Genomic DNA, 26,896 nt, shown 5'->3' on the forward strand with positions numbered 1-26,896 from the left:
CAAAGAGTATGAATTTGGGTAGCTGATAAAATTTTTATTCATTTACAAAAAAAAAATCTTAAGGCCTTCCCGGGCCTTTTAAGAAAAGAAAAATAAATTGCGCCAACTTACCCCACCACGGGGTATGTTGGCGCAAACTATAAAAATGATTAATAATGTACTATTATTTGCAAAATTAATAGAAATCTTTTTACTATTAATTTTGGCAATAAATTAAAGCCAAAAATTTAATATTAGTTTTAGCTGGTTCAAATATTAGTACGTATAACAGTCAAAACACTATCCCACTTTTTATCTGTGAAAAAAAAACTAAAGAAAAAATTTTTTTTTAATTTTTTTGTAAGAGTAAGTTTTTTCAAATTAAAAAAAAAAAAAGTTTGTTACAAATTAAAAAAAAAAAAAAAACTATTTTATAAAAATATATATATTTTTTTTTCCATAGTAAATGCTATGAGCCTACTTACCCCGTGAAAATTTTGTCAACTTACCCCGAAAGCCTTTTTTTCAATAACCAATCTATAGATCCTGAAAAACGGCAACTTTGAAAAAAATTCTGACTGGATATAGTAAACCAATTGTGACTGAAACTTTTACAATAATTTTTTTTTCATACGACTGACTATTTTCTTTGTAAAGTAAAAAGGAAGCTATGTTCCAAAAGTTACGTTTTTGTCCAAAAAACACATAAATTTTAATATCTCCCATGCGCATGCGCGAATCCTGACAATACTATAGTGAATGATGGAATGGTCAGTTATGAAGGTTCTGTGTCATTTTTATCACTTTCTGATGAAAGGCTCTGAAGATAAACGCAATTCGTCAGCTTACCCCTGCGGCCAACTAGCGCCGGTCTCCCCTACTTCCTTGGGTATTTGTGATCAATGGTGGAAAATTGATTTTCAAAGTATTTTGGTACCAAGTTGTTTTGCGATTGAAACATAAATAATAAATTTTGGAGGAGGTTCAGTTCATAAATATTTAGAGCTCCAATTTCCCTGAATAATGGTTTGGCGTGGGTATATCTGTTAGCATTGTATACTATTCGACACGCTTGCTTTTGTTTAAAGTATATTTTTTCTAGTACTGAAGAGTATGTGCTTGCCCAAACGATATTGCAATAGTTGATATAACTGTGAATCAACAAATAATATATATATATTTTTAAGCAAGTTTTATTTAGAAGGTGTTTTATTTTATGCATGATGCTGATTGACTTGGAGATTTTATTTTCGATGTGCAAAAAATGATTCTTCGAACTAAGATTTTCTTGAAAAATTATTCCCACGATTTTCATTTAATGGTCTCTTTTTTTTATTATTTTTTATTATTCTATTTTATTTTGCCGTTTAACAAATTTGACAGTTTCCATAAATTTACAATTAAGTTAATGGCCGGAGCAAGAAGAAGGCATAATTTGCCTTATCGCCAAGCACCGTGTGACAAATTATAATTTTTACAAAGTTGCTTCAAGAATATATAACATAAAAGAAAAATTAAATGAATGTTTACAAAAGATATATAATAAATAAAGTAAAATATCGTTTAATACATAATATCATAAATAGATTGAGTAAAAGTAAGAGTTAATATATAAAACTTTATATATATTTTAAGTAAAATATATAAAAGATAAAGTAAAATATTATAACTAGATTAGGTAAAAGTAAAAGTGAATATATAATAACTTTATATATATAAATACGCACAAAAAATAAAAGAAAAAGCGAGAAAATGTGATTTTTGATAATGATTATTGTCAAAAAAATTTTACCTTTTTTTTTTCTTTTTCTTTCGAATAATTACGAAAATACGAATAATTAACTTGTTTTTCAGTTTTTAAATTATATATCTGATCTATTTTTAAAAGAAAGACTTATAATAATATAAGTCAAAATCTGCGTTTAAAAAAAACTGTTTTGAATCAGTTTTAAACTGATGAAGAGATTTTTTTTTTCCGGAAACAATGTTTGGAAATCTTTTCCACAAAAGTGGTCCGCGATTCTGAATTGAATAAGAAACTTGTTTCGAATAAGATTTTGGTATAACAAAGTTGTTAGCGGAAAATCTTGTAGCATATTTATGGTGTATTACTTTAAAATAAGTTTCAAATATTTTGGGGGACAGTCCATATTTTGTTTTATACATGAACAGTAGAACAAGATGGATATTAAGTTTGAAAATATTCAGGGCACCAATTGTCTCTTTCTATACTAATGTTGTTGATTTGTTGCTGGGGAAGTTGAAGTGGTAAATTAACAGAGTTGGATGGTTTGTGAAATAAAACCTATTTTGCTTTGAGGATGTTTAAGGAAAGTTTATTAGCTTTGAACCACTCATTTAAATTTTGCAGATCGTGATTAACTGTAGAAAATATTGTTTTTATATTTGAGTGAGTGAAGAAAATATTCGTATCATCAACAAAAAGAGCAAAATTAAGAATGTTTGAAGTTAAATAGATATCGTTTACATAGAGTAAAAATAGTAAAGATCCAAGAATTGAGCCTTGGGGTACACCAATACTAATTGTTTGTAATCGTGTACATGCTGAGTTGTACGACACTCCTTGCTTCCTGTTATTTAACATCTGAACCATATTAGATTGTTGTTTGTTACTCCATATATCTCTAGCTTGTATAGGAGAATCTCGTGGTCAACTATATCGAATGCTTTGGTTAAATCAATAAACAAGGCTAGAGTATATTCATTATTTTCAAAACCATTCAAAATTTTATTGACTAATTCAATTATTGCATGATATGTTGAATGGGTCTTGCGAGAACTAAACTGTTTGTTATTGAGAATATTATTAATTTCAAGATAATTATATAACCTATTATACATAGTACGTTCGAGAAGTTTTGAAAAGCAAGAAAGAATTGATATAGGCCTATTTTTGGATGCTAAAGAGTCGTCACCATTCTTATAAATAGGGACTACTCTTGCAATTTTTAATTGATTTGGAAAAACAACAGTTTTTAAGTATTAATAATTTAAAACAAGTGCATTGATTTTGCCGATGCCTGGACTTTCGTTGGTTGTTAGTAAATTTAAGGCCGTTCGAAGTTCATCCGGGGATATTTCAAACTCATTCATAACTGAGTGTTTTTTTTTTTTTTAAAAGACAAATGTTTTGCTTCCCGGAATTATTTTTTCGGCTAAATTTTTACCAACGTTTATAAAGAATTCATTAAACATATCAGCAATTTTGTCTTTGTCAAAAACATCTGTGTTTATTTTTGTTTGTAAACGCTTAGGAAAAATACTGTTTATGTTTAGTTTTTTTTTTCCAGTTACTTCTTTTATTATATTCCTTTTTTTTTTTACCATTTTCTATTGAATTTTCGAGCAGATTGGAGAAATAAATTTTTTTTATTCGTTTTCTGAATTTTTCAAAAGAATTTTTGTATTTTTTACATTTAGTTTCATTATTTAAAGTTTTTTTTTTTTTAAATTATCGTAGAGCCTTTGCTTCTTTTTGATGATTTTTTAAGCCCTTTTTTTATCTAAGAGTAACGCAGGTTTTTAGAATGAATTGTTTTCTTGGTCTTTGGAAAAGCTTTTTCGTATTGTTTAAAAAAGATCATGAGCATCATTCGTTGCACTCAGCTATAAGTTCCCAATTGGTTTCGTGTATCAAATGCGGTAGTGGTGTTGTGGTAGAGCACTCGCTTCATAGGCAAGAGGTTCCGAGTCCGATCCCCACCACGTCCCTGGTGGTACCGCGCTCAACTTGTTTATCCGCGCAGCGGCCTTGTTCGTCAAGTTTCGTGTTTCGGAGTTAGAGAGTTGAGAGAGGGTTATAACCACAATTAAGTAGCCTTCTCGTCTGTAGTGGCCTTCTGGGCCTTGGTGAGGTGAATTAACAAAAAAGCAAAAAAAAAAAAAATTGCAAATTTTTTTTATTGAATTGTTGTTTTTTGTCTGACGTAGGTGGTAATGGAATTATTATCTTCAATGGTTAAGCGATTAGATATCAGAAAATTTGGGAATTTTTTTTTTTTTTTTTTAATAATTCACCTCCCCAAAGCCGAGAAGGCCACTACAGATGAGGAGGCTACTTGTGGTTATCACCCTCTCTCAACTCTATAACTCCGAAACACGAACCTTGATGAACAAGGCCGCTGCGCGGAGAAACAAGTTGGTCACTTATATCGGATTTTACGATACCACTTTCGATTTTACAAATCATGTTGTTTTTAGTTATAATATTGTCAATGATTGAAGAAAAAAAAGGAGTTACACGCGTCGGTTTGTTTATTAGCGGTATAACACTGTGCTGAAGAAGTGCCAGACGTTGGAATCGCAATTTGTTTTTAAAAGGTTTATGTTAAAGTCACCTGTTAAGCAAAAGTTTTTCACTGGGTGGTCTGTATAGAGCAGTAATGAAAGTATTTTTAGCTTTTTGATTGATTATTTCAATAGTTAACGACTCGCAGTCTGCATTATTTATGCAGATTGCGAGTCGTTAACTATTAAAATAAGGTTTTCTATCTTTTTGAAAATAATTGAATCTATAACAAAATTACACACTCCTCCACCAAAGCTCTTTTCCCTTGTTTTATGGATTGATATATAACCCGATAAATAAAAATTTTTGTTTGAATCATCTCCATTTTGAAACCAGGTTTCTGTTAGGCATATTAAACTAAATTTGTAGTTTAGTTTTTCTAACATTATTTTCAAGTTTTCAAAATTTTCATTCATACTCCGGATATTTAGGTTTAACAGCGAAAAGGAAGATGATGAAGAATTAAGAAAGCTAGAAGCCTCACTGACATTAAAATAATTAGTTTCGATTGAAAGTTTGTCAAAAATGCTTACTTTAGGATCAATGTCATTTGTTAAAAGTATATTATCTCTGTGAGGCATATTTAAAACGTTTGACATTTAGATTTCCGCCAATTTAAATGTTAAAAATTATTTTCTTACAGCTATTTAAATGGTTGATCATATTTTATTTTTATTAGTTTTATTAGTAAGGTTTTCGCTATTTTTAATGAAAGCATATTTTAGATTAATAATTCATCATACCTGACGGCAACATTTTCACTGTTTTGACGTCTTTTTTTGACTTCAGTCAGCAATCTCTTTCTAATAATTACGGCATCGAGGGAAAAATCTTCGTTTATATACATGCTCATTCTTTTTAATTTGTGCTATTCTTGAAGGATTTTGGCTTTATTTTTGTGTCTAAGTAAACAAATTAACTGTTCTTGGGCGTCCATCCTTTCTCAATCCGGTCCGATGAGCTTGCTCGATTTCAACTCCATTCAGTCCTAATTTATTAGATAAAAATGATTGAACTTTCTCTTCGGTTTCAATCCAAGTTTCTTTTACACTATCTGGTATTCCATCAATTCGCAAATTTTTTTTTCTAGATCTATCTTCGATTTTTCTGTATTTTTCGTTTCTAATTTCCGTTTGAATGTTTTTCTTTTCAAAGCGTTTGTTATTTTGTTCGTAGACTTTAGAATTTTTTTTATCGAAAAGTTCTTCTTGAAAATTTAAAGATGATTTTATGTCTTCTATATATTTTACCAAAAATTTGATTTGGTTTGCATTTTCTTTAAAATTATGTTCGACTCAAGCCGCTCATTGAGGATTTTCGTTTTTTGCACTTTCAACAAATATTTTTTCTTGATGTTTCAGCATCGCCTCTGTTTCCTTTCTATATTCGAATAACATTTCCTGGGGTATTTTTTTAATTTCTGCAAGTGTAACTGCCATTTGTTATAATGTTTTAACGTACAATAAGTTTTTTTTTTAAATTTTTTAAGTAAAATAATTTTTTTTTAAACAGATAAAAACGCGTCTGCTCTTCTTGAAGACTTGTTGCGTATTTATCATCAGGGGCGGATTTAGGAAAGGGAAGGGTTCCACGGGCCTTGAGACCCTTAGAACACCCATACTTTTCCTAACATCACTTTTTTCAAATTTTAATTTGAAAAAAGTGATGTTGGGAAAACGAAACGAAATTAAGTTTCTTTTGGGTCTAGTTTAAACTACTATCATTCAGTAATGTAAATATCATGAGAAAAAAAGGTTCACGTGAGTATTACTAATAAGTCAAAAGTATTCTTCAAAAAAAATTCAAAATTCATTGAGACCCCCGTCCCCCAAAAGAAAAATTTTTTTTGGATCCATCCCTGATATACACAATGCTTCAATTATATTGCCAGAAATTAAAGAACCACGAATTTGCACTTGAAGCGATAACACTAACTGGTTTTAGAACTATTTTTTATATATAACATATGATAATAATATTGTAGTGTGAAGGGGGGCGCCAAGGATGGTGAGGCGCACCGGGAAATTTCCCGGTTTCCCGGTGGGCCAGTCCGCGCCTGATTTTTACTATAAGTTTAAAGTTTACTATAAGTTCAAACTAAAAGCTAAGAGGGCTCTAAACTGAATATAAAAATAATCAACAATGAACAAAAGTGTTGCTGAAAATATAGAAAACTAAGCTGGAGCTTCTATTTACAATTCTTCTTAGTAAAATGCTTATTCAGTTGACAGTTCTTTAACCGCTTTAAATACAAAAAATGAAATAAAAGTTGAGCATATTCTATTAGCACTGCTAATTTAGCAGCTATGTAAAAAATGCTGCTAACTTATCTGCATTCTTTTTGGATGCTTAAACTACGTATTAACTTTTCACAGATCAAAAATTAAATAGCTTATGTAAAGCTATATGTTTTTGCTGACTTAAAACAACTGACCTATCTTGTTTAATTATAAGAAGATTCAGTGCATTTGACGTTTGTTTGGAATTTTTATCATTAAGGTTAAGAACCTTTATGGATCTAATTGGTATTGTGTTGCCCTAAGTAATAGCTGCGTTATATCGAGTAAATACTAATATGATGCAGTTACAACTGTAAAGGAAATGAACCACATTGAGAAGAACTATTTGTTTGAAAAGACCTCCTCTCAAAGAAGATTTTTTGAAGTTTCAAAGGTGGTGGCAAATGACAGATAGTATAAAAATGCTTAAAAGTGGAGGGAAACAGCTCAGGAGCAAAGGATTTATTATTTTATTTATTATTTCTTTGAAAGTTAATTGTATGGTATTGACAGCAATGATAGACACGGAATGTTCAAAGACTTCAAAGAATCAAAATAAATGTCTAAACTTGCCTTGGGTGAAAGCATTTGAAAGAGACAATTATCAATCTATTGGTTCAGCAATTATGACTCTAGATGTTGATATTATCAAAGTATGTTATGAAGTTATCTTGCTAGAGATTTTACAATTATAAATTAATGTGATGCTCAGAATGAGTTTAAATAAGTTACTCGGAAGAGGTTTTATTTCTCCATCGGGAAAAGCGAAGATTAGGTTCAGTTTTTGCGGAACAATGCTAATTTTATTTTATTCTGTAGTAAATTTTTGAAATAATATAATATCTTCAAAATTTCGGAGCCTTGTTTATAACTATTTCATAAAATTATTAGTCCACGGAATGGCTCACATATTAAATAGAGCGAGTAAAAATTAGACTAACCATCTTTACTAATTACATTATATAACTAATTTACGCCATATGCTTGTAGTTTTTGAGCAAGTCTTAGATGATGCACTTTGTCAAATGTTTTGACAAATTCTTAAAAAATACATCAGCGCACTGTTTTTTCAAGAGTATTGTTGTGACTTCATCTATCGTTTCCAGTAAATTGGTAATGCAACTTTTCTTGGTATCTTTTATTTTGTTGTACCTTGGCCATAAATTTGTTTAAGTAAGTATGATTCATATTATCTCAGACAATTCGCTTCAAAACGCTACATGGAATTGAAGTTAAATATACTGGGCAATAGTTTGCTGGGCTGCTGTGATTGCCACTCTTTGGTAATGATGTAAAATTGAGTAATCTCCACATGCCAGAGATAAATCCTTTTTGCATACAGCTTGAAAATATCATACTTGGAAAAACTCTATATAGCATGCTTTTAGTACCAAAAAGTGAATCCATCAATCCCTGAAGCTTTTTTATTGTTGATGCCTGTAGATGTTTACTAAAATCCTTAATAGAAAATAAAGGAACTCTAACATTTACTAATGTCCGAGTCTCAAAATGATTCCTTTTTAAAAGCTTGTTAAATGAATTACAAACGTTAGTTAAACTAAACGTTAATAAATTACAAAAGCTAATTAACTAAAATAGGTTCATAAATAAAGTTAGCTTTTACTTCACACAAAATTATCTTTTAGTTGTTTATGACTCGTTTCTCTGGAATGTTTGTCATAATTAACGTGTTTTTACCAATGAGTGATTGTTATTGTGAAAGTCTTATCAATTAATCCACTCCTTGAACTTCTGTTCACCTAGCTTGTGCAATGATTCAAAATAAGGTATTTTAATACGCACACAAAATCAGAGTGGTGACTTTATTTATTTTCATTCATCTCCAATTGCAAGACATATAATTCAATTTGATATTTGATGAGTGGACGTCAAATAAAAATTGCAAATCTTTTAGATGTAAAAGTACGCACTGCCTGTTGATCGCCTAGCCAACCACTTCGGAGTATTGGATTAGTTTGAGCTGTAATGACGCAAACATACCCGATAATGATGTAAAAGACCGGCAGATTTTAAATTTTGATGTATGAGAAGGAAGAGACTGTTGAACTGACTGATAATTTGTAGCTTTTAGCAACCAAGGTGTGCACAGTTGCAAAACTTTTTATGCACTCTCCAACAAAAAATGACCAAAACTTTCATAAATACACAGAACACAAAATTGGTAAAGACCTTCCTTTAATATTTGACTTAAAAACGGTTTATGGTCGACTAACACGAAGCTCAAAAATTTTATAAAATTGAAAAGTTCATTCGCATTTGATGCAGCGAATAAATAAACATTGGCTGTATTTTTTAGTTTGCTTTACTATCTGCACAAGAATCTTCAACAAGACAAGAATTTCGATCAAAAGCTGCTATTTTAACAAATTTACAAACTAGCCATTGTAAATGCCATAGTTCAACTGAATGAGTGGCTTAATCAACGAACAGATAATAGTAATTCTTTTGACTATATTACAAACTTGTAAGTCAAAGAAAAACATGACAAATTAATTTTGAATTATAAGAAATGTATAAAACAGGAAAGATCAAAATCAAAAAAGCTTTGAAAAATTTATCAAAAAGAAAAGAAGGAACTTTTGGATTAGTTTTGCAAAACTCATGAAATATTACCTGAAATACTAGTTTTAAAAGTTCTTTTCCTGTACATGAAAAGAACGTTTCCTGTCACAAAAAGAATGAAAAGAATCAAATGTATTCACAGCTATAAATACACTTAGTTATTTGGTATCTTATTACAACTTTTACTGCTTAAAAATTTTTTTTTTTTTAACTTTTTAGCAATATAAACTTTTAACAGCAAATGAAACGATTGCTGGTGATTGTGGAATGATGTGGTGATGTGGTGATGTGATGTGGTGATGTGGACTTTGATTTATTCAAGTATTAAAATTAGTTGTCCATAAGATGAATCTGTAAATATTTCAATGGAAGAAATGTTACATTCATTGAAACAGAGCTGTTTGTCAGTTTTTACTTAAAGAAATAAAAACTATTAGCTGAGCGGACTCCTTAAAATGTTGTAAGTCTATTCCACACAGACTTTTTCTATACTTTTTCCTTATATTCATATATATATATATATATATATATATATATATATATATATATATATATATATATATATATATATATATATATATATATATATGTATATATATATATATATATATATATACATACATATTCTTGCTTTCTTACCAAACAGACCATTTTTATACTGTTCCCAACTGATCATTTCTACCCTTATTCCTTATTTACTTCAATATTTTTTAGTAAAATAATCCATTATAAAAAATTTTATTTTCTGGCCGTATATATTCATTGGGCCAAGGAGTACAATAAAACAGGTGGACCAAAGTGAAATACTTATCTTGAACTTAAATGTTTTGGGGACTTTAAAAAAACTTTTTTTGCCCCAATTCGTTGCTCGGCTACTTCTATTAAAGATAGACTATCGACAATATTAATGTGAGTTTTTAGCACTGACAAGAAATTATATATTTTTGAGCCATTGTTGATCTGAGCCACGTTTTGTCCCTCCTCTGCATTGAAAAAGAATATTCTGGTGTGACCTATGTTGCTCCACTTGTTAACACAATTTGAATAATGATCCAGATATTCTGGATTATTTGGCAGTTTTCTTCATCCACATTCTTAAGTGTCTTGCGCATTCTCGAAAGTCAATTGCCATAAAATTTTTAAAAATAGCCGGTATGAGATGAAGCTCTATTTAAAGCAGCCGTGGCGCAGTGGTAGCGCACTTGCCTCAGAAACAAAGGATCCGTAGTTCAAACTCCATCTCTGGGCAAATTTTTCAACATCGGTTAGGAAGGAGGTGTGAACTTTCTATTATTTAATAGGCTCATCCGCGGTGCTCTGTGACGAGTCCTTTTGGACTTCTTGGAACACCTAAAATAAGTATAAAAAAAAATTTGATTCAGATTGAAATCTCGATGTAAATCAGATTCTAAAACCTTAAGCTCCTTTGATAGATCAGTCTTATTAATGGTTTTCAAAAACAGTTTTTCAACGTTCATAAACTTCTTGAATACTGGTTGTTTGAATCGATCTTCTATTGCATTAATTAAACTGTGTCAAAAGCTTCAAAATATATTGGCTTAAAGCAATCGTTTGCAGTTTCTGGGTAATAGGCATTGCTTGTTTGTTCTGGAATAACTCAACTTTTTTCGTTTCTTCAAAAAAAGTCGAATTATTTCATTTTATTACTGATATTATTATTAAATTATTTCTTTTGACAAGTTATCAGTCATGGCGTAACCTTTATAAGAGATTGATACCGAAAAAGAAGTAAACAAATTCCAGTTGGCTCGTTAAAATATAATATATAAATACTAAAATATATATTTTTTTTAATATAAAGAACGCGGAGACTCCCAGAAGACTACTAGGTCTTGTCATCGAGAACCGCTAGAACGTTAAATACAATAAAATAAAGTTACAAGATACAATAAAATAAAGTTACTCTTGACTTGACAAAAATATAAATATCGTTAGTGGTAATATATTCAAAACTAAAATATAAAGCTATCTTATGAAGCCATCAAAATCAAGCATTCAAAAATAAAGAAATATGTCATCAATTTTAAAAATTATTTCTTTTAGTTTTTTTTTAAATACTGGATAACTCCATTCATGAGTAAAATCAAAATTTTTTAAGACTATTTTGTTCCATAAAAATGCTCCACGGAATGGAATGCAGGATTTGCCGATATTTGTTTTACATTTTGGTTGTCGTATAAAATTATTATTTCGGAACATATATTTGTTTTTTTCTTTACATGAATATAAATCACTAAAAGAAACTGGACATACATTAATTTTACATTTAAACATAAAACAAAGAACGTTGAAAATATTAACCTCATAAATATTAGGAATGTTCATGTTAAATAAAAGAGGCTTTGCATGAGTAAAACGATCTTTTAAATTTATAAGACGTGCTACATGCTTCTGTTGACAATGGAGAGGTTTTAACTTACTTTTGTGCGTACTCCCCGACGCGACATTGCCATAACTAATATGACAGTGTATCAAAGAGTAATATAACTTAATTAAAGTATGTCTCATTAAAATACTTCTTGATTTATAAAGAATTCCAATACTTTTGGATATTTTATGGCATAAGTTATCGATATGGTACTTCCACGAAAGATTTTCATCTATAATGATACCTAAAAAATTTGTGTACGTGATTCTTTTTATAGGAATGTTATCAAGAATAAGCACAGGCATTTTGCATGGTAGAATATGCTTTTTTGAAACTGGATGAAAGAGAATATATTTGGTTTTTTCAATGTTTAGCGAAAGTTTATTTGATTTGAACCAGTCTGAAATTTTTTTCAGTTCAATATTCATATCATGAAACAAATGATTGATGTCTTTGTTGGATAGAAAAAGATTGGTATCATCCGCAAACATTATTGTCATTAAGTTAGAGTCTCTATATAGATCATTTATATAAATAAGAAATAATAGTGGTCCAAGTATGGAACCCTGTGGAACTCCACAGGCTATTTCTAAAACATTTGAAGGGGTAGATTCATCAATGTAAACAAATTGTTTACGATTTTTTAAGTAGTTTTTTAATAATGTCAAGACTTCACCGGTAATACCATATTGTTTCAGTTTTTTTATGAGAATGACGTGATTGATGGTATTAAAGGCTTTAGATAAGTCTATAAAAACGCCTAAAGTAAACTGTGATTTTTCAATGGAATTTGTAATGCATCGAGTGAGTTGAATTACTGCGTGTTCAGTTGAGTTATTCTTTTTAAAACCATACTGATTGTTATAAAGTATATTATTAACAGAGAGATGATTAAATATTTTGTTAAATAAAATTCTTTCAAATATTTTAGAAAAAACAGAAAGAACTGAGATTGGACGATAATTATTTACTTTTTTAGTTCACCTCCTTTGAAAACAAACTTTTAGATTGATAATTGTTTTTAAAGTCGTTATATTTGCTTTAACATATGTTATTTACAATAATATGTTTTAATGAAATGCCTAAAACCCATAAAGTTGTTTTAACACGAGGCAATTTTGCTAAAAAATTTGGTGGTCAGCCTTCACCTTTAAATGAAGCAGAGCCACCAACCATTCGCCAGATTATTCAATACAGCTATTTCCTTAAAGACATCAACCAAGATTTAAAAGATTATGACATTGCAAAAATTATAGCAATTAATGTGATAAAAATATGGCACACTGTGAATCCAAAGTTACCACTATATGATAATTATTATGTGGTAAAGTTAATAAATAAACTATGCTTCATGAAAGCAAAACAAATTAACCGAAAATCTCTTTCTAAAGTGAAGTGTAATAACCTTGAGAAGAGTTTAGACACTCTTTTTGATATTTCAGCTTGCAAATGTAATCTACCTGTTCGTTCGTGTAATGATAAATTTGTAAAGTGCTTGGAAGACAATTGTCAAACACAACATAGTTTGCACATGTCCTCTTGACAGAAAGGTTGAGATCATTTTAATATTAAAGTCATATATATATACATATATATATATATATATATATATATATATATATATATATATATATATATATATATATATATAAATATATATATATATATATATATATATATATATATATATATATATATATATATATATATATATATATATATATATATATATATATATATATATATATATATATATGATAAGTGCTAATATGACATTTTGCAAGAGATGTGTTTGAAAATTGGATTTGTTGCTTGACAAAATATAACAAAACTGCATACTTATCTCAAAATGACCAAATTTTGCACTTATCATAAATTGACCAATGAATAAATGATATAAATTGTGTTTTTATTTTAAAAGATTCATCGTTGTTTTTCTAGGTTCCATTAGAAGATAGAATGTATTTGAAAGATCAGAGAGCAAAAATAGGTCCTAAGGGGTTGTTTCAACTTGGATCCATTGATCGTAAAAGTGTTAATAAGACAAACAAAGTTTCTGCTAGAAATAAGAAATGTCAGAAGCAGGTTTTAAATGAAGTTTCTCAACAAAAAAGCAATACGTATACATCATTTGATAACAACATGGAAAGGTTGGATGCAGCAGTAATGAATGATGATGAACACTTGAAAAGTTACAGTAATGAAATAAGTGAAGTATTAAAGGTATATGTTGTCATATAATGTACTTTTTTTATTGTTATGTACCTTTAATATTTTCATCTTTTTTTGCTTGAATGTTTTTTATAGACTCCTGTTAACTTTGACAATGAACGTTGTTACAAACCAATTAGAAATATATCTGGGGCTTACAATTTGTTTAAACCATCAAGATATGCTTTGGAATTAATTAGGGCTGATGTTTCATCAAGTATTGGGGCTTGCCTTGCTAATGCTTTCCTCTTAGATTTGCAGGCTGTGGGCCTACTTTGGCCAAGTCTTAATTTAGATACAGTATTTATTGATAAATCAAAAATTGATAGAGAGAAAACTAGAGTGAAAAGTATAAGTCAAGATAAGCATATGGAAGATATTAATACCATAATATGTATTGGAGTTGATGGAAAAGTTGACAAAGACACTTTATTTTACAGAGAAGTTAAGTATCCAAACGGAAAAATTAATTTAAGAAAAGATAAACAGTCAGAGCACCATTTAACTTTTACAGTAGAGTCGGGGTCTGAAATTGGATCATATCTTACTCACAGAGTCATTCCAATTAAAGGTGCTACAGGACTTTTGTTAGGAGATGAAGTTGCTAGTGTCTTAAATGAATTTAAGATTGCTCATTCTCTAAAAGCTATCCTCCTTGATAATACTGCTACTAACACTGGTTGGAAAAGTGGGCTTGTAACAGCTGTAGAAAAAAAAATTAATAGCAAATTGCACATTATTGGCTGTTCACTTCACCAAAATGAACTTCCCTTTCGAGCTATTTTTAAGCATCTTGATGGAGGCACCAAAAGCCCTAATCTTTTTAGTGGTCCAATTGGAAAACTTTGTGAAAATAACTATCAAGATCTCCCTCAAGTTGACTTCATAAAAATTAGTGGCCATCTAGATAACATACATGTTCATGAAAAGACATTAAAAGATTTGAGTTGTGATCAAAGACTTCTTCTAGAATATGTTCTTGGAGTTTCAAAGGGAAATGTTGATCATAAATATGCAAAGTGGAAAATTGGACCATTAAATCATTCAAGATGGTTAACTTTGGCAATTCGATTATTGTGTATTTGGACAAGAGGCACATATCTACCAGAAATGCAAGATAAGCTTCAACAAATTATAAAATTTATTGTGCAAGTGTATGCAGTTAGCTGGTTTGAAATAAAATTGGATAATAAGTTTCACAATCAGCAGTTATACATTTTCAATATGATTAAAAGAATCAAAGAACAGTCTGAGGAAATCAAAACTATCGCATTAAAAAACTTGCAACACAATGCTTTTGCTTTGCTGCCTGAAAATCTATTGTACTCCATGATGAAATCAGATGAATATAAAGTCAGAGAAGCTGCGACCAGAAAAATTTTAAGTATCAGGTAAACATAATATTATTAAAATAAAGTAGTTCATTAGGAATTTAATGTTTTACTCTAAGGTGACAAATGGAAAGAGTCTTAATAACCGGTTGAGCATTTTTGGAAAAATTAAATTGTAAACCCTTGAAAATTTTTATCAGCAAGCAGAAAAAACAAGTTCTAAATTACTAAATGCGCAATTTCGGATGGGTAAAATTTCAAAACTGATAATGCGCCGGAACTTTAATTTGACACCTTGGTCTAAAAATATAACAAAAAATTAATTTATTAAATTTTATTTTTAAAAAAAACTTAAACAAGATCAAAAAAAGATTTTTATTTTTAGAATTTAAATTTAATTCATTTAGAAATATGACGGTGCATACAACAAGATTAAACAAAATCACTGCAATAAATACTGATGCATATCATTGGTCGGATTGAGTAGACCTTTCTCAAACAGGTATTTGTGAACCAGCTCTCACTGAACACATTTTATCTCAGCATTTACAAGAATCATTGCTTAATGGAACGAAGTTTGAGTTACCGGTATTGCCTTCTCATACTCAGAGTGTTGAGAGAGCTGTGAAAATGACATCTGAAGCTTGCCATACAGTGTATGGAATAGAAGCAAGGCATAAACATATCATTGCAAAAAAATTAAGTCGTCAAAAGAGACCTAATTTTTCTTCAAAGGGTTCATATTGTCAAAAGTATGATGACGTTGTGATCTAAATAAACTGTATTTTAACAACAAATAAAACTTTTTTCTTGAAGCTTGTTTTTTTTGTTGTTGTTTTTTTAATAAGAAATATTTAAAAAAGCAAAACAACAAAGTTAAAATTGAAACTTGTTTTTGTTGCATTAGCTTCTATAATTATCTGCTGTTTTTAAATATTTTTTTATTAACCCCCTCATATCGGCTTTTATAGTAAAACTAAATTTTATTTCCTCAAAAATTGGCTATCAAAAAAACCTTTATTTTTTGTTTTTACTTATTATCACGTTAGTTTGCAACTTTCTCAACATGTCCAATGTTAAAATCTAAAAAAAAGTTAAAAATCGACCTGCCCTATTGTTAAAACCTCAATATTGTCGTCAGGGATACTCATATCAGGCCTAATAATGAAACGCATGTTTTCTTTTATATAAATAAGTACACCACCGCCGCGTTTATTTGCTTTTCGCGCTAGCGGGATCATCTTAAAACCTGTAAGACAGAGATTAGAGTTGAGTTTAACATCATCAGAATCGCACCAAGTTTCAGTTAAACAAATTAAATTAAAAATATTTAAATTTTCTTCTATAAAAATAAATAAATTTTCAAAGTTTTTTTTCAAACTCCTAATATTAATATGAACAACATTAAAATGATCCCGCTCTAGAAATTCTTTTATTTCTTTGTTGTAAAAATACAAGCATTTAGTTTGCAGTGCAACTGATTCATGAAAATAATTGAAATCTGGATCTGACTCAATATCAATGACTAATTCATTTGTTTGAAATAAATTACATGACATTGAGTCAAATTTTTTTGCGGTAATTTGAATCCATTTATATTTTTATAGCAATTGAATAAAAGAGTTTCATTTTAAAATTTAAAAATCACGAGTAATAAGTTTATTATAGATTACTTTGGCAAATTTACCTTTTGCTTTTAACTCGTTTGCTTCTTTAAATAATCTTTTTCTTACTTCAATCGTTCGTTCACTATAATCTTCGTTTACATATAACTTTTCGTTCCATAGCTTTCGTTTAATAAAGTTGTCCAACACTGCCGATTTATCTTTAAAATTTAAAAACTTTGCTACGATTGTTCTGTTAATCTTTTTTCCATCAGAAACTTTTCTTCCCGTTCGATGTGCTCTTTCGATTTCAACATTTTTTTCAAATCCAAGTTTTGATTTTAAAAAGTCCTGAATTTTTTTTTCAAAACTTGTGGTTGAGTAAATATTTGCGACTGTGCTTGTTTTTGCATTTTTTTGCTCGGTGAGTTTGATGTTTACTGCTTCATATTTCTCACTTACAAATTCAACAGATTTCTTTAATTCGTATACTTCTTTTTTTAAATATGTATTTTCTTCCTGCTAATTCACTAATTTGCTTTCTAATTTTTCAAACTTTTCGTTAAAAATTTTTAATTATGTGTTTTCATGTATCTCTAATAAATCTTTAATTTGCACTACAGTATATTTCGCCATTATTAATTTTTTCCGCAATTACAAAACGCGTCTTATCACGTTCACTTTCGGAATTAATTATCGAATTAATTGGCTCTTGCAACAAACAATTCTTGCTTTTGTCTTTTAGTTAAGTTTTTCTTTCATACATTCATCCCAAAGTTGCAAGAATGTTTCATAAATATTGATGTCTCTTTTAATACTCTATCGATGACTCTCTTAATACATTCTGCCCAAACGGTCCATTTTGTTGTAGAAAGTTTTTGAAATGGTTTAGAGCCTTGTTCTATTTCAATTTTCTCATTAATATTTCCGAGAAAATTTTCTCGTTTTGGTGAAAACTTTAAAAAAGCGCATATTTCTCCAACAACACTCAAGGTATCTCTCAAAACATCACATTTCGTAGTACGTGATTTCACCGCTAAACTAAGGGAAGACCCTTGACAGTGTATGGTAACAGATTAGGCTGTTCAGCAAGAATTTGTGCTGATACACCAGATTTCTTTCCCATCATATTAGATTTGCCTTTGTAAGTTTGATCTTTGCAACTATCAAAACTTAAGTTAATTCTGATGAGACTATCCCTGATAACAAGTACAATAGTTTCACTTTTAATATTTTTTTTACATAAAATGTAAAAATGTAAAATTCTATAAAGTCTTCAAAAGAGTTCAAATCTTTATCTACCGTTCGAAGTCAAAAAAAAAGCTTTTCGTTATTGCTCACGTCAGTACCTTCATCGGCAATAATGGAAAAAAACTTGCGTTTTCGGATGGTTTTCAACTTTCCTTGTAATTTTAGAGTAGCAACCCAAAATAGATACCCAAAATTTCATTTTGCACTGCGTTATGGATATACTTGTAACCAATTCTTTCATCAAAATGATCTACACTGTTCTTGTTGTTTGCACCAAGCAGGCGCAATAGTTGAGTAAAATTGTGATTCCTATCATGACCTTGTAAAGCTATTCCTTACTGTCGGAGGTAACGTAGGCATAGAATGACTTCTAAAAGATATTTTTGCTCTATAGCTCTCTTATTGAAAATCGGCTTACTCATTAACTCCGCAAAGTCTTGTCATTTAACAACGTTGAGCTGATATAACGAGGCTGTTTTGATAGTTGTGGGTTATTTTTTCTTGTTGAGCTTCATTTAAAAAAGAAGACTTTTCAGGTAGTTCACTAATAGTCTCTTCACTAGATGCATTTGTATGACGAGGTTTTTCTTAGGTAAATCACGAATTGTTGCTTCACTATACGCATTTATATGCGGAGGCTTTTTAAATAGTTAACTAATTGTTTCTTCACAGAACGCATATGATACATATGGTTTCCGCTTAAAAAATATGCAATTTTCTTACTCATTTTGTTTGTATTGTTGAATAACAAAAAGGTATTTGACAAAAATTTATCTTATTTAGACCATTGGCGTATAAGAGATATAATCTTACAATATAATATACTATATATAATCTTACAATATAATATACTATATATAATCTTATAATATAATATACTATATATAATCTTATACGTTCATGTTTAAATCAAATGTTAAATAAAATGTTTATTATACAGTAAATTGGTTTCAAATAATTTTATCTTTTGTACTCGAAACTCATTTGAACGGACTTAGAAACGAACGTAATTTTTCTTTGTATGATATGTAGTTATTGGCTATGCTTTATCCTCAGCCAATGCTTCTTAATTTTACTCCCCAGTAAACATAGATTGGTTCAGAATCGGTCAATATTCAATCGAAATTGGTCGAAAAATGGTAAAACGTTTAGCGACCTATTATTGACTAAAGATCGACGCTTGATTTGAAATGTATATTTCAAACTTTTTTTTATATATACGTTTACTAAACGTTGATCTAACGTTTTGAATATCAACTTGTATTAGCCAATATTGTAAACCTTTAATCGACCATAATTAAACATAAACATTTATAGGTTTTAAATCTACGCAGTAAATCTTTTAATAAACACGTTCATTAAACGCCGATCAAACGTTTATATTATTGACTAATAAAAGTCGTTACTCTAAACGTTTGATCGACTTTTAATAAACGTCTATTATATTATAATATAGTAATATAGCCATTGGTCAGAAGACTCACATAACAGCTTAAGTCACGTGGTTTAAATCAGGGCTGGACAGATTGTGTTTTTTGGGTTTTTTGTTTTTCAAGTTTTTTGAAATGATAAAATTTCTGATTTTCTTTTTATATTAAAATTTATATTTATGTTAAAAAATTTCTTTTTATATTAAGTTTATTTACAAAAAACATTTCGAGTCGCTTTCGAAAAGATTCTCGTTCAGCTGAAAAACCCTTTAAAATCCAAAAAACCCAAATAACACAAAAAGCCACTTTCTGAAATAATAAAAAGTGGGTTTTTTCCAACTCTGGTTTAAATAGGTATAATTAAAAGGAAATAAAAAACTGATTTTTTTATTGGCTAAATAATTAAATTAGACTTAAATGCGTTTTCAAGATTCACTTTCTTACAACAACTGAAAGCAAAACGATTGATAAATAAATAATAAACGAGTGTCGGGTGCGCCATTTTAATTCATGGAAGTTTAAAAACTCTTATCGCGACAATCTACCTTCCTAAACGCCAACAAATCATTGGACTCCGATGTTTTAGAAATTATTGATGGCCACATTGACACAGTTAAAAAAATGAGTTGCTGGTCACTCGTTATGAAAGTCCTGCGGCAAGAACTTTTTTCGTAAGTTTTATAAACAGTTTAAATTCATTTTGTAAAAGCTAGTATGATTGTGTAACAGTAGTCATTCATCTTAATAAAAACAATTACATAAATATGGACATAAAAAAGCGCGTTGTATATTAAAACTCTATTTTAAAACATTTTTAGAATAGGTGGTGCAGTTAATATTTAACTGAGCTCCGCGAATTTCATAAAAGTAAAAAAAGTAAAAATATTATAAATAAAGGCAATGTAGTAATAATCCAAGATTCGAATTTGGTTCGAGGATTATGAAAATTATTGAAAAACTTTTACACTTCACGCACGTCAACTGACGGATAAGTTCCTGCAGCAAATCTACGATGTGTCTCCGCTGGAAAAATTATGTATTTGAATCGTCCAATTAATAAATTGTGTTTACTTAAAGAAAATAAATTTGATTTTGTTGAAACTACGTTTGTAAATGAAAATAACATTCAGCTATTAGTGACTACTGTTGGTTGCGGGAGTGTTGCGCAAATCAAATCGTCATAAACGTAAATCGTTTGGATTGGCTGCTTATATAAAACAATTAATGTCCCCCTTGGGAATATGTATAAATAGCGTGCTTATCACAGCCTTACTCTCTTGGAGTAACTTATCAAACAACAACGGACTCGAGCAACTCCTCTACAACTAGCTGTAATTTACGGTATCTTATTTGTATTTATCGCATATTTGTATATACTTATTAACTATAATAAATTGAACTCGTTTTACAATACGACTCTTACGTAAAACAACATGTAAATTAATAGCGTTTCTTATCAAAAAAACACTGGTAGTTTTTATGATAAGAAACACTATTAATTTACATTATACTTAGTTATACATGTTAAACCACCTTTTATTATGTTTCGTTATAGGTGGTATTGTTATGTTATATATTTTCTACGTTGCATTATATTATGTTACATTATTTATATAAAAAAAAAAATCATTACCGATTGCTCTTGGCCTAGTCAAATGTTTAAAGATAATAATACCGGTATTCCCGAGTTGACTTGACTTATTTTTGGAGAAAGTAAATCTAAAAATTAAACGCTCTAAATTAGAACATTTAAAGTTAGTGTGTACAACTATCAGCCACAGTATTATGTCTGCTGCTAAGCAGGCTCTTTTAAAACGTAACTACAATTGAGTCTCTCAGATTTTTCAATCGACGAATCGATTTAATATGTTTTATGGGCATCCTGCAATCACATTGTGGTGTATGAGGTAGCAGCAGTTCTTGTTGTTGACAAGAACTGTTGCAGACAACTACTGTTAGAATAAGCATAACTTAACAGATATTTCTATTAAAAGTGACATTAGGGAACGTCCATAAAGTCTGTACGCAGTAAAATCAATGCTTTTGGACCCCCTTTCTCCTTGTACGCACTTGTACGCTTTAACCCACCTCCTCCCCCTCTGCGTGCGTACTGCGTGCAATTAACATGGTAACCGTCGATGACAGTTTTCTGGGATCAACGTCAGCCGCTTTGTGGAGGTTTTCTACCTCCAGTTCTTGGTTGATTGTCTTCCCAGAAAAATTAAGGTGATTGCCAAAATAATCATGGGGAAGAACTATTCCATCCAAATCACGAGAAAGAGGTGCTATCCCTCTTTCAAAGGGGTTGAAGGCTGAAAGTCCGGCCGCATTCACACCGTGAAACAGGATATCTAAATCCAGAAGACGGAAGAGATCAACAGCAGTTGCTAACGTTTTAGGGAAGCGTGGTGCCTCATCTTGAGCTCCATCAGTCTCCATTAACATAATTAGTTTACGTCTAACTAACTTAGTTTCAAAAAGCTCCCTAACATCAAAAGCATGTATAAAAGCATTCGATGTATCGTGTTTCCCACTTCTTATGCGTATGGTAGTATCTCCACTGTAGGATACATTTCCATTATTGTTAACTTCGCATATTCCATACACAGATGGGATTAACTTGTGCTGCGGGCCAATGACAAAGTCATGATCCATAAGTTTGACCTTGTATTCCATATGCATCAGCAACGGCGCTTGAAGACTTGCAGCAGTAAGGCCCAACGGTACTCAGGCTTTATCATAACATTTATTTAAAAATATAAACAAACAAATTTATATTTAAATAGGTCTCTTAACGATGAATACAATTATATAAAGTTTTTAAAAAAATTAAAGTTAACGTGTGTTTAGGTATCAATTTTTTAGATACTTGCTAAACTACCTATTTCTGGCCATTTGAACTTAATTCTGATTGTATAAAGAAATTCACAAATTAAAAAAATTAGTGATACTATACAGTTTTAACAATATTATTTTCCAATATTACTTGCAATTCGAGCGATTTACAAACGTTTAAGAATTTGAATGTAACCATAAAAATTTTGAAAATACCAAACATTGAGTTTACCGAGAAAAAAAGTTTATTAGATATTTCAAGAATGTTTTCGAAGTATCGGAAAGTCTTCGTATATTTTAAACTGAATGTTTTAAAATTTACTAAGCTGAAATAATATTTTTTTAATTCTATAATAGGACAATCCCAATCTTCATTAAAGATTTTAGTGCTTTTGAAAATCGGCCAGAATTAGAGCGTGAGAAAGTTTATGTGTGATTTTCTTTCATAAATTATATTTTGATAAATTGGTTTTGTTGTATTTAATGATAATTTGTAAATTCTCAAGCAATTTTATAAACCACACAAGCAGGGCCGGCGCGAGTAGGTGTCACGTGGAGGAGGAGGGGGGGGGAGAGAGGGAGTGTGCCATTACAATTTTTGCCGACCAAAAAATGGTCTTCGTTTTTTTTAAATTCGCTGACTTCCTGGTTGACATTTGCCGACTGACTGTCTAAATTTGCCGACTGTCTTGTCTAAAGGGTCAAATTTGCCAACTAAATGAAAAAAAAAATCACAGAATTTCTATAGAAATTCTATAGGATCTCTGTTAATTTTTATAAAAATTCCTATAGAACTTTTTTTCTAACTTTTTTTCTATAGAAAAAAAGTTTCATAGCAATTTCTATAGAAACAAATAGACATTCTTTAGAAATTCAATAAAATTTATATAGGCTATATGCTTCAAAAGTTTATAGAAATTCTATAGAACTTTTTTTCCTGGGGGGATACATTATCAAATGATATTAGAGAAATCACAGTTTAAAAACTTTTATTACAAATTTAGTTGTTATAGTTTTAAAAATAGTAATTAGTATATATTATTTAGAAATGTTTGATTTCCGTTCCATTTTTCTCAGCATCTTTACATAAACCGCAATCTTCATGAGTTAACTTATGATGTTTTATAGCATTTTTTATGTTTTCTTTAATTGCACTGAAGTTTTCCTCTTCTGTTTCTTTATCATTTTTAACAATACCTCCGAGTGCTTTTAAAGCATTTTTAAGCATAAGGGGTGGTTTATTATTATTTACATCGGTTTTATTATTATTTTTTATTACTGAGCGTCGGTTTTTATGAGAAACAACGTCAAATTCTTGTGATTTGTTCATATATGCTTCAATGCCGTTCTGCAGCTCATCTATTTTGACATCAACAGCCAATTCACCGCAATGATGATGCCACTATAATGCAAATATAATTTAAGTAACGAAGCAAAGTACATAAAAATATAATTAATATTTTTTACGATGTAAGAAAAATGTTAATTACAAAAATATTGTACACTGTTGAGAAAAATGTATAGATATTAAGTTATTAAAATAAATAATAAAACCATAAATTTTTAATTAAAAAATGATGTACACAACGAATGCTGTAAAAGAAATAACTAAAAATGCAATTTATTTCAAAATAAATTAAAACAAAAAATAAAATTAATAATCCATTTGGAAATCGGCTAGAGGCATTTGCAAAGACATCTCTAGAAATTAGGACGAAATAAAAACACGAATAAATGAACGAAAAAATAACATAAATCAGGAATAAATGCGAGGGGTTTGGTTTTATAAATTTAACTCCCACAAGTAAAATGTTTTAAAAATTATGACCATGAACAAAACTTTTCTAATTAATTAAAAAACAATCATTCAAATGAGTATTTTTAACGGCAAACATACTAATTTGTTCATTAAGTTGTAAAGACTATTAATATTTCTGAGACGAGAAAATACGACAATCTGAAAAATTAGAAATTATCTTAATCTCGTTAAGGCATGGGGTTAAATGTATATGCGCACATTTGAATACAGGGTTCCATCATATTGCAACACTACAAAAAAGTCTTAATTAGATAATTTAATATCTTAACTAGATAATTTAATATCTCAACTAGATTATCTTAAGACAATCTCACTACAAGTAATTGTTATTAGCGACAGTTAAAAACTTTATTTTACTTAAGTTAGGCATAAGGGCGGGTCATTTTCAACCTTTTATAAGTAAATTCTTAGACTATATAAACTTTGAATGGGTTGAACATAATATAATAATAATATTAAAAAAAAGGGTTTATTTTTTAGGTTTTCAAATTGTAACCTCAAAAACCGAGGTTTTGGCTGAAAAATGCGGTTTGTCGCAACTATTGACTGGTGATTCCAATTGACTCAAAAACATCGTCAATGAAATCCTAGATAGACAATGAAAACCAAGATCATTTAAAAAAAGTCAAAGTCATTTTAGCTTAAAAACTTATAACTTCAAAAATTTACAAAGATCATTTTTGCTAGATTTTGCTGTATATGACTTTAATGTAGCAAAACAGTTTCAAAAGGAATTTCAACCAACAACCCTAATAGAACCAATTGAAAACATAAAAAATCATTAGTTATTGCTTTTAGGTTGCAGTATTTACCAATTGATTATTTATAAGTAATTTGTATGAATTTACTTAATCATGCTAATTATACAATAAAGCTAGAACTTATAGTCTAAAAAACTTAAACAAATTCTGTTTAGGTTCTACAGAAACAGGAATAGGAAAAAATTTTCTCGAGTCATTATTGTCTTAATAAACCCATCCCGTTGTCCGTTGCCATATTTTTTAATATTCAATAAGCTTTTTGAATCTTGTCTGCTTGTGTACTCAGAATTATTTTCAGATTTCGCAGAACATATTTTATACCATCTGCTAATGTGGGTAACTCAGTCAAAAATTGCAGTAAACCGCGTATACCAAATTTTTTACCCAAATTTTTCTTTATTTATTCATATCATTTTTGTATAAGAACCAACACATTTAAAATTCATATGGTCTAAAAATTTACTGTAAAAAGTAAAAAAATGACCAGCCTAATTTGACATTAGGCCGGGTGAATAAAAAAAAGCAATTGCTTTAAATCAGTGATTGGTCAGCTTTACATGAATAAAAACTTTAGCAGTTTTGCTCAAATTTTTATTCACGTAAAGTTAAGTAATTTACTTTGTAATTGCTCAGCTTTATGTGAATAAAAACTTGAGCAAAATTGTTGAAACTTTTATTCATGTAAAGTTGACCAACTACTGAGTAAAAGCAATTGCTTTTTATTCACCCGGTCAATTGCTTCTTAGCTTGTACATAAGGTTTTTGACATCTTGGCAACCCCAGCTTCCTGTAAAAAAATTAAGTGAACTTCGATTTGAAAGTAATTAAATATTCATTGGTTTACTCCCCTTTTGAAAAAACCACGCACCATAACCTTTGGTCACTTGATAGGTTCTATATATTTTAAAATTTTATATGTATTTTATTAAGCGAAATTATAGCGATTTCAGAAATAATCATGGTTATAAATAAAAATTAAAAATTTTTATTTTGAATACAAACAATTAACATTTTTGATCATTTATAGTTAATTTTTTATGACATTTTGTAGCAATATATTTTCTTTATAATGCTTTTAATAAAAGTATTGAAATTCTAAAATCTTTATAAAGTTCTGGTTCAATATTTATGACCTAGCAAGTAATCAAAGATCACGGTGCTTAACCTGGTTCTTAACTTTTTCCAATAAGAATATTAAACCAATGATTTTTTATTTAACTTCAAAACAAAGTTCTCCTATTTTTACACAGACACTGGAGATACAAAGTAGATAAAAATTCATATCCTATATGTATATTTTTAAATATTAAAATATACATATGTAAATGAACTCACAAACCTTTAATTTTTTATACAAAATAAATTTGACATCATATTTACTTTACTCGCTCTACCTAACAAGAAAATTTGTTGCGCGCCCTGTGTGATAGCCATACTCGATTCATGGAATGACGTATATGTTGGCCGTGTGTGGTAATACTATTTATAATAGTTAAGTAGTATAAGTGTTGTAGCCACTTGTGGGTTATGGCTACTACCTATGTGGTATAAATACCATAACCACACATGTCACACATTTAAGTCATCCCATAAATCGAGTGTGGCTATCACTTAATGATATACGTGGCTCACGTCAAATTTTTTTGTCAAAAAAATAGCTGCAATCAGTTTTTAAACTTTGCGGATCAGAAGGATCAATATCAGTTTTTAAAAACGGTTGCGTTAAAGAAATGGTTTTGAAAATTTTATTATTTCAAACAGTTAAAACAAAGTAATTTTCTTTGAAGCTCTATTGGGTATGCAAAGCTAAATAAGATATTAGATAATATAAAATACAAATTGATTAATAGCGCCTTTAAGAGCTTTTACACTCTACGTACAAAATTGTTTTAAATTTAGTTTTTCCATATTACAAGTTACAACCCTTATGTAAATCAAGTCACAAACAGATAAATATTAAAAATTTAGATTTAAGATTGTTAAAAAAAACTTATACAAAGCTATATCAATGTCTTTATTATGAAAACAGAAAAAAAAAATTATGTAAATAACTGTTTCTTTCAAAATTGCTTTCTTCATATATATCTGGATTTACTTTTTTTCGTGTGATTTTGC

The 26,896-nt window shown here is 29.4% G+C and overlaps 1 protein-coding gene across 7 annotated transcripts in view; it reads right to left on the minus strand.

Annotated features, from left to right (window-relative positions):
• Positions 1-23,173: 23,173 nt before the first annotated feature.
• LOC105844959 (potassium/sodium hyperpolarization-activated cyclic nucleotide-gated channel 4) overlaps positions 23,174-26,896 on the minus strand; it is a 43,614-nt gene continuing 39,891 nt past the window's right edge. For all 7 annotated transcript variants that reach the window (XM_065816997.1, XM_065816991.1, XM_065816994.1 and 4 more), the window contains one exon: positions 23,174-23,603. In XM_065816997.1, the coding sequence (XP_065673069.1) occupies positions 23,244-23,603 (360 nt within the window). In that variant the 3' untranslated portion in view covers positions 23,174-23,243. The remainder of the gene's footprint in view (positions 23,604-26,896) is intronic.

This window comes from Hydra vulgaris, chromosome 13 (assembly GCF_038396675.1).
Source record: "Hydra vulgaris chromosome 13, alternate assembly HydraT2T_AEP".
In the NCBI taxonomy this organism is placed as follows: Eukaryota; Metazoa; Cnidaria; class Hydrozoa; order Anthoathecata; family Hydridae; genus Hydra; species Hydra vulgaris.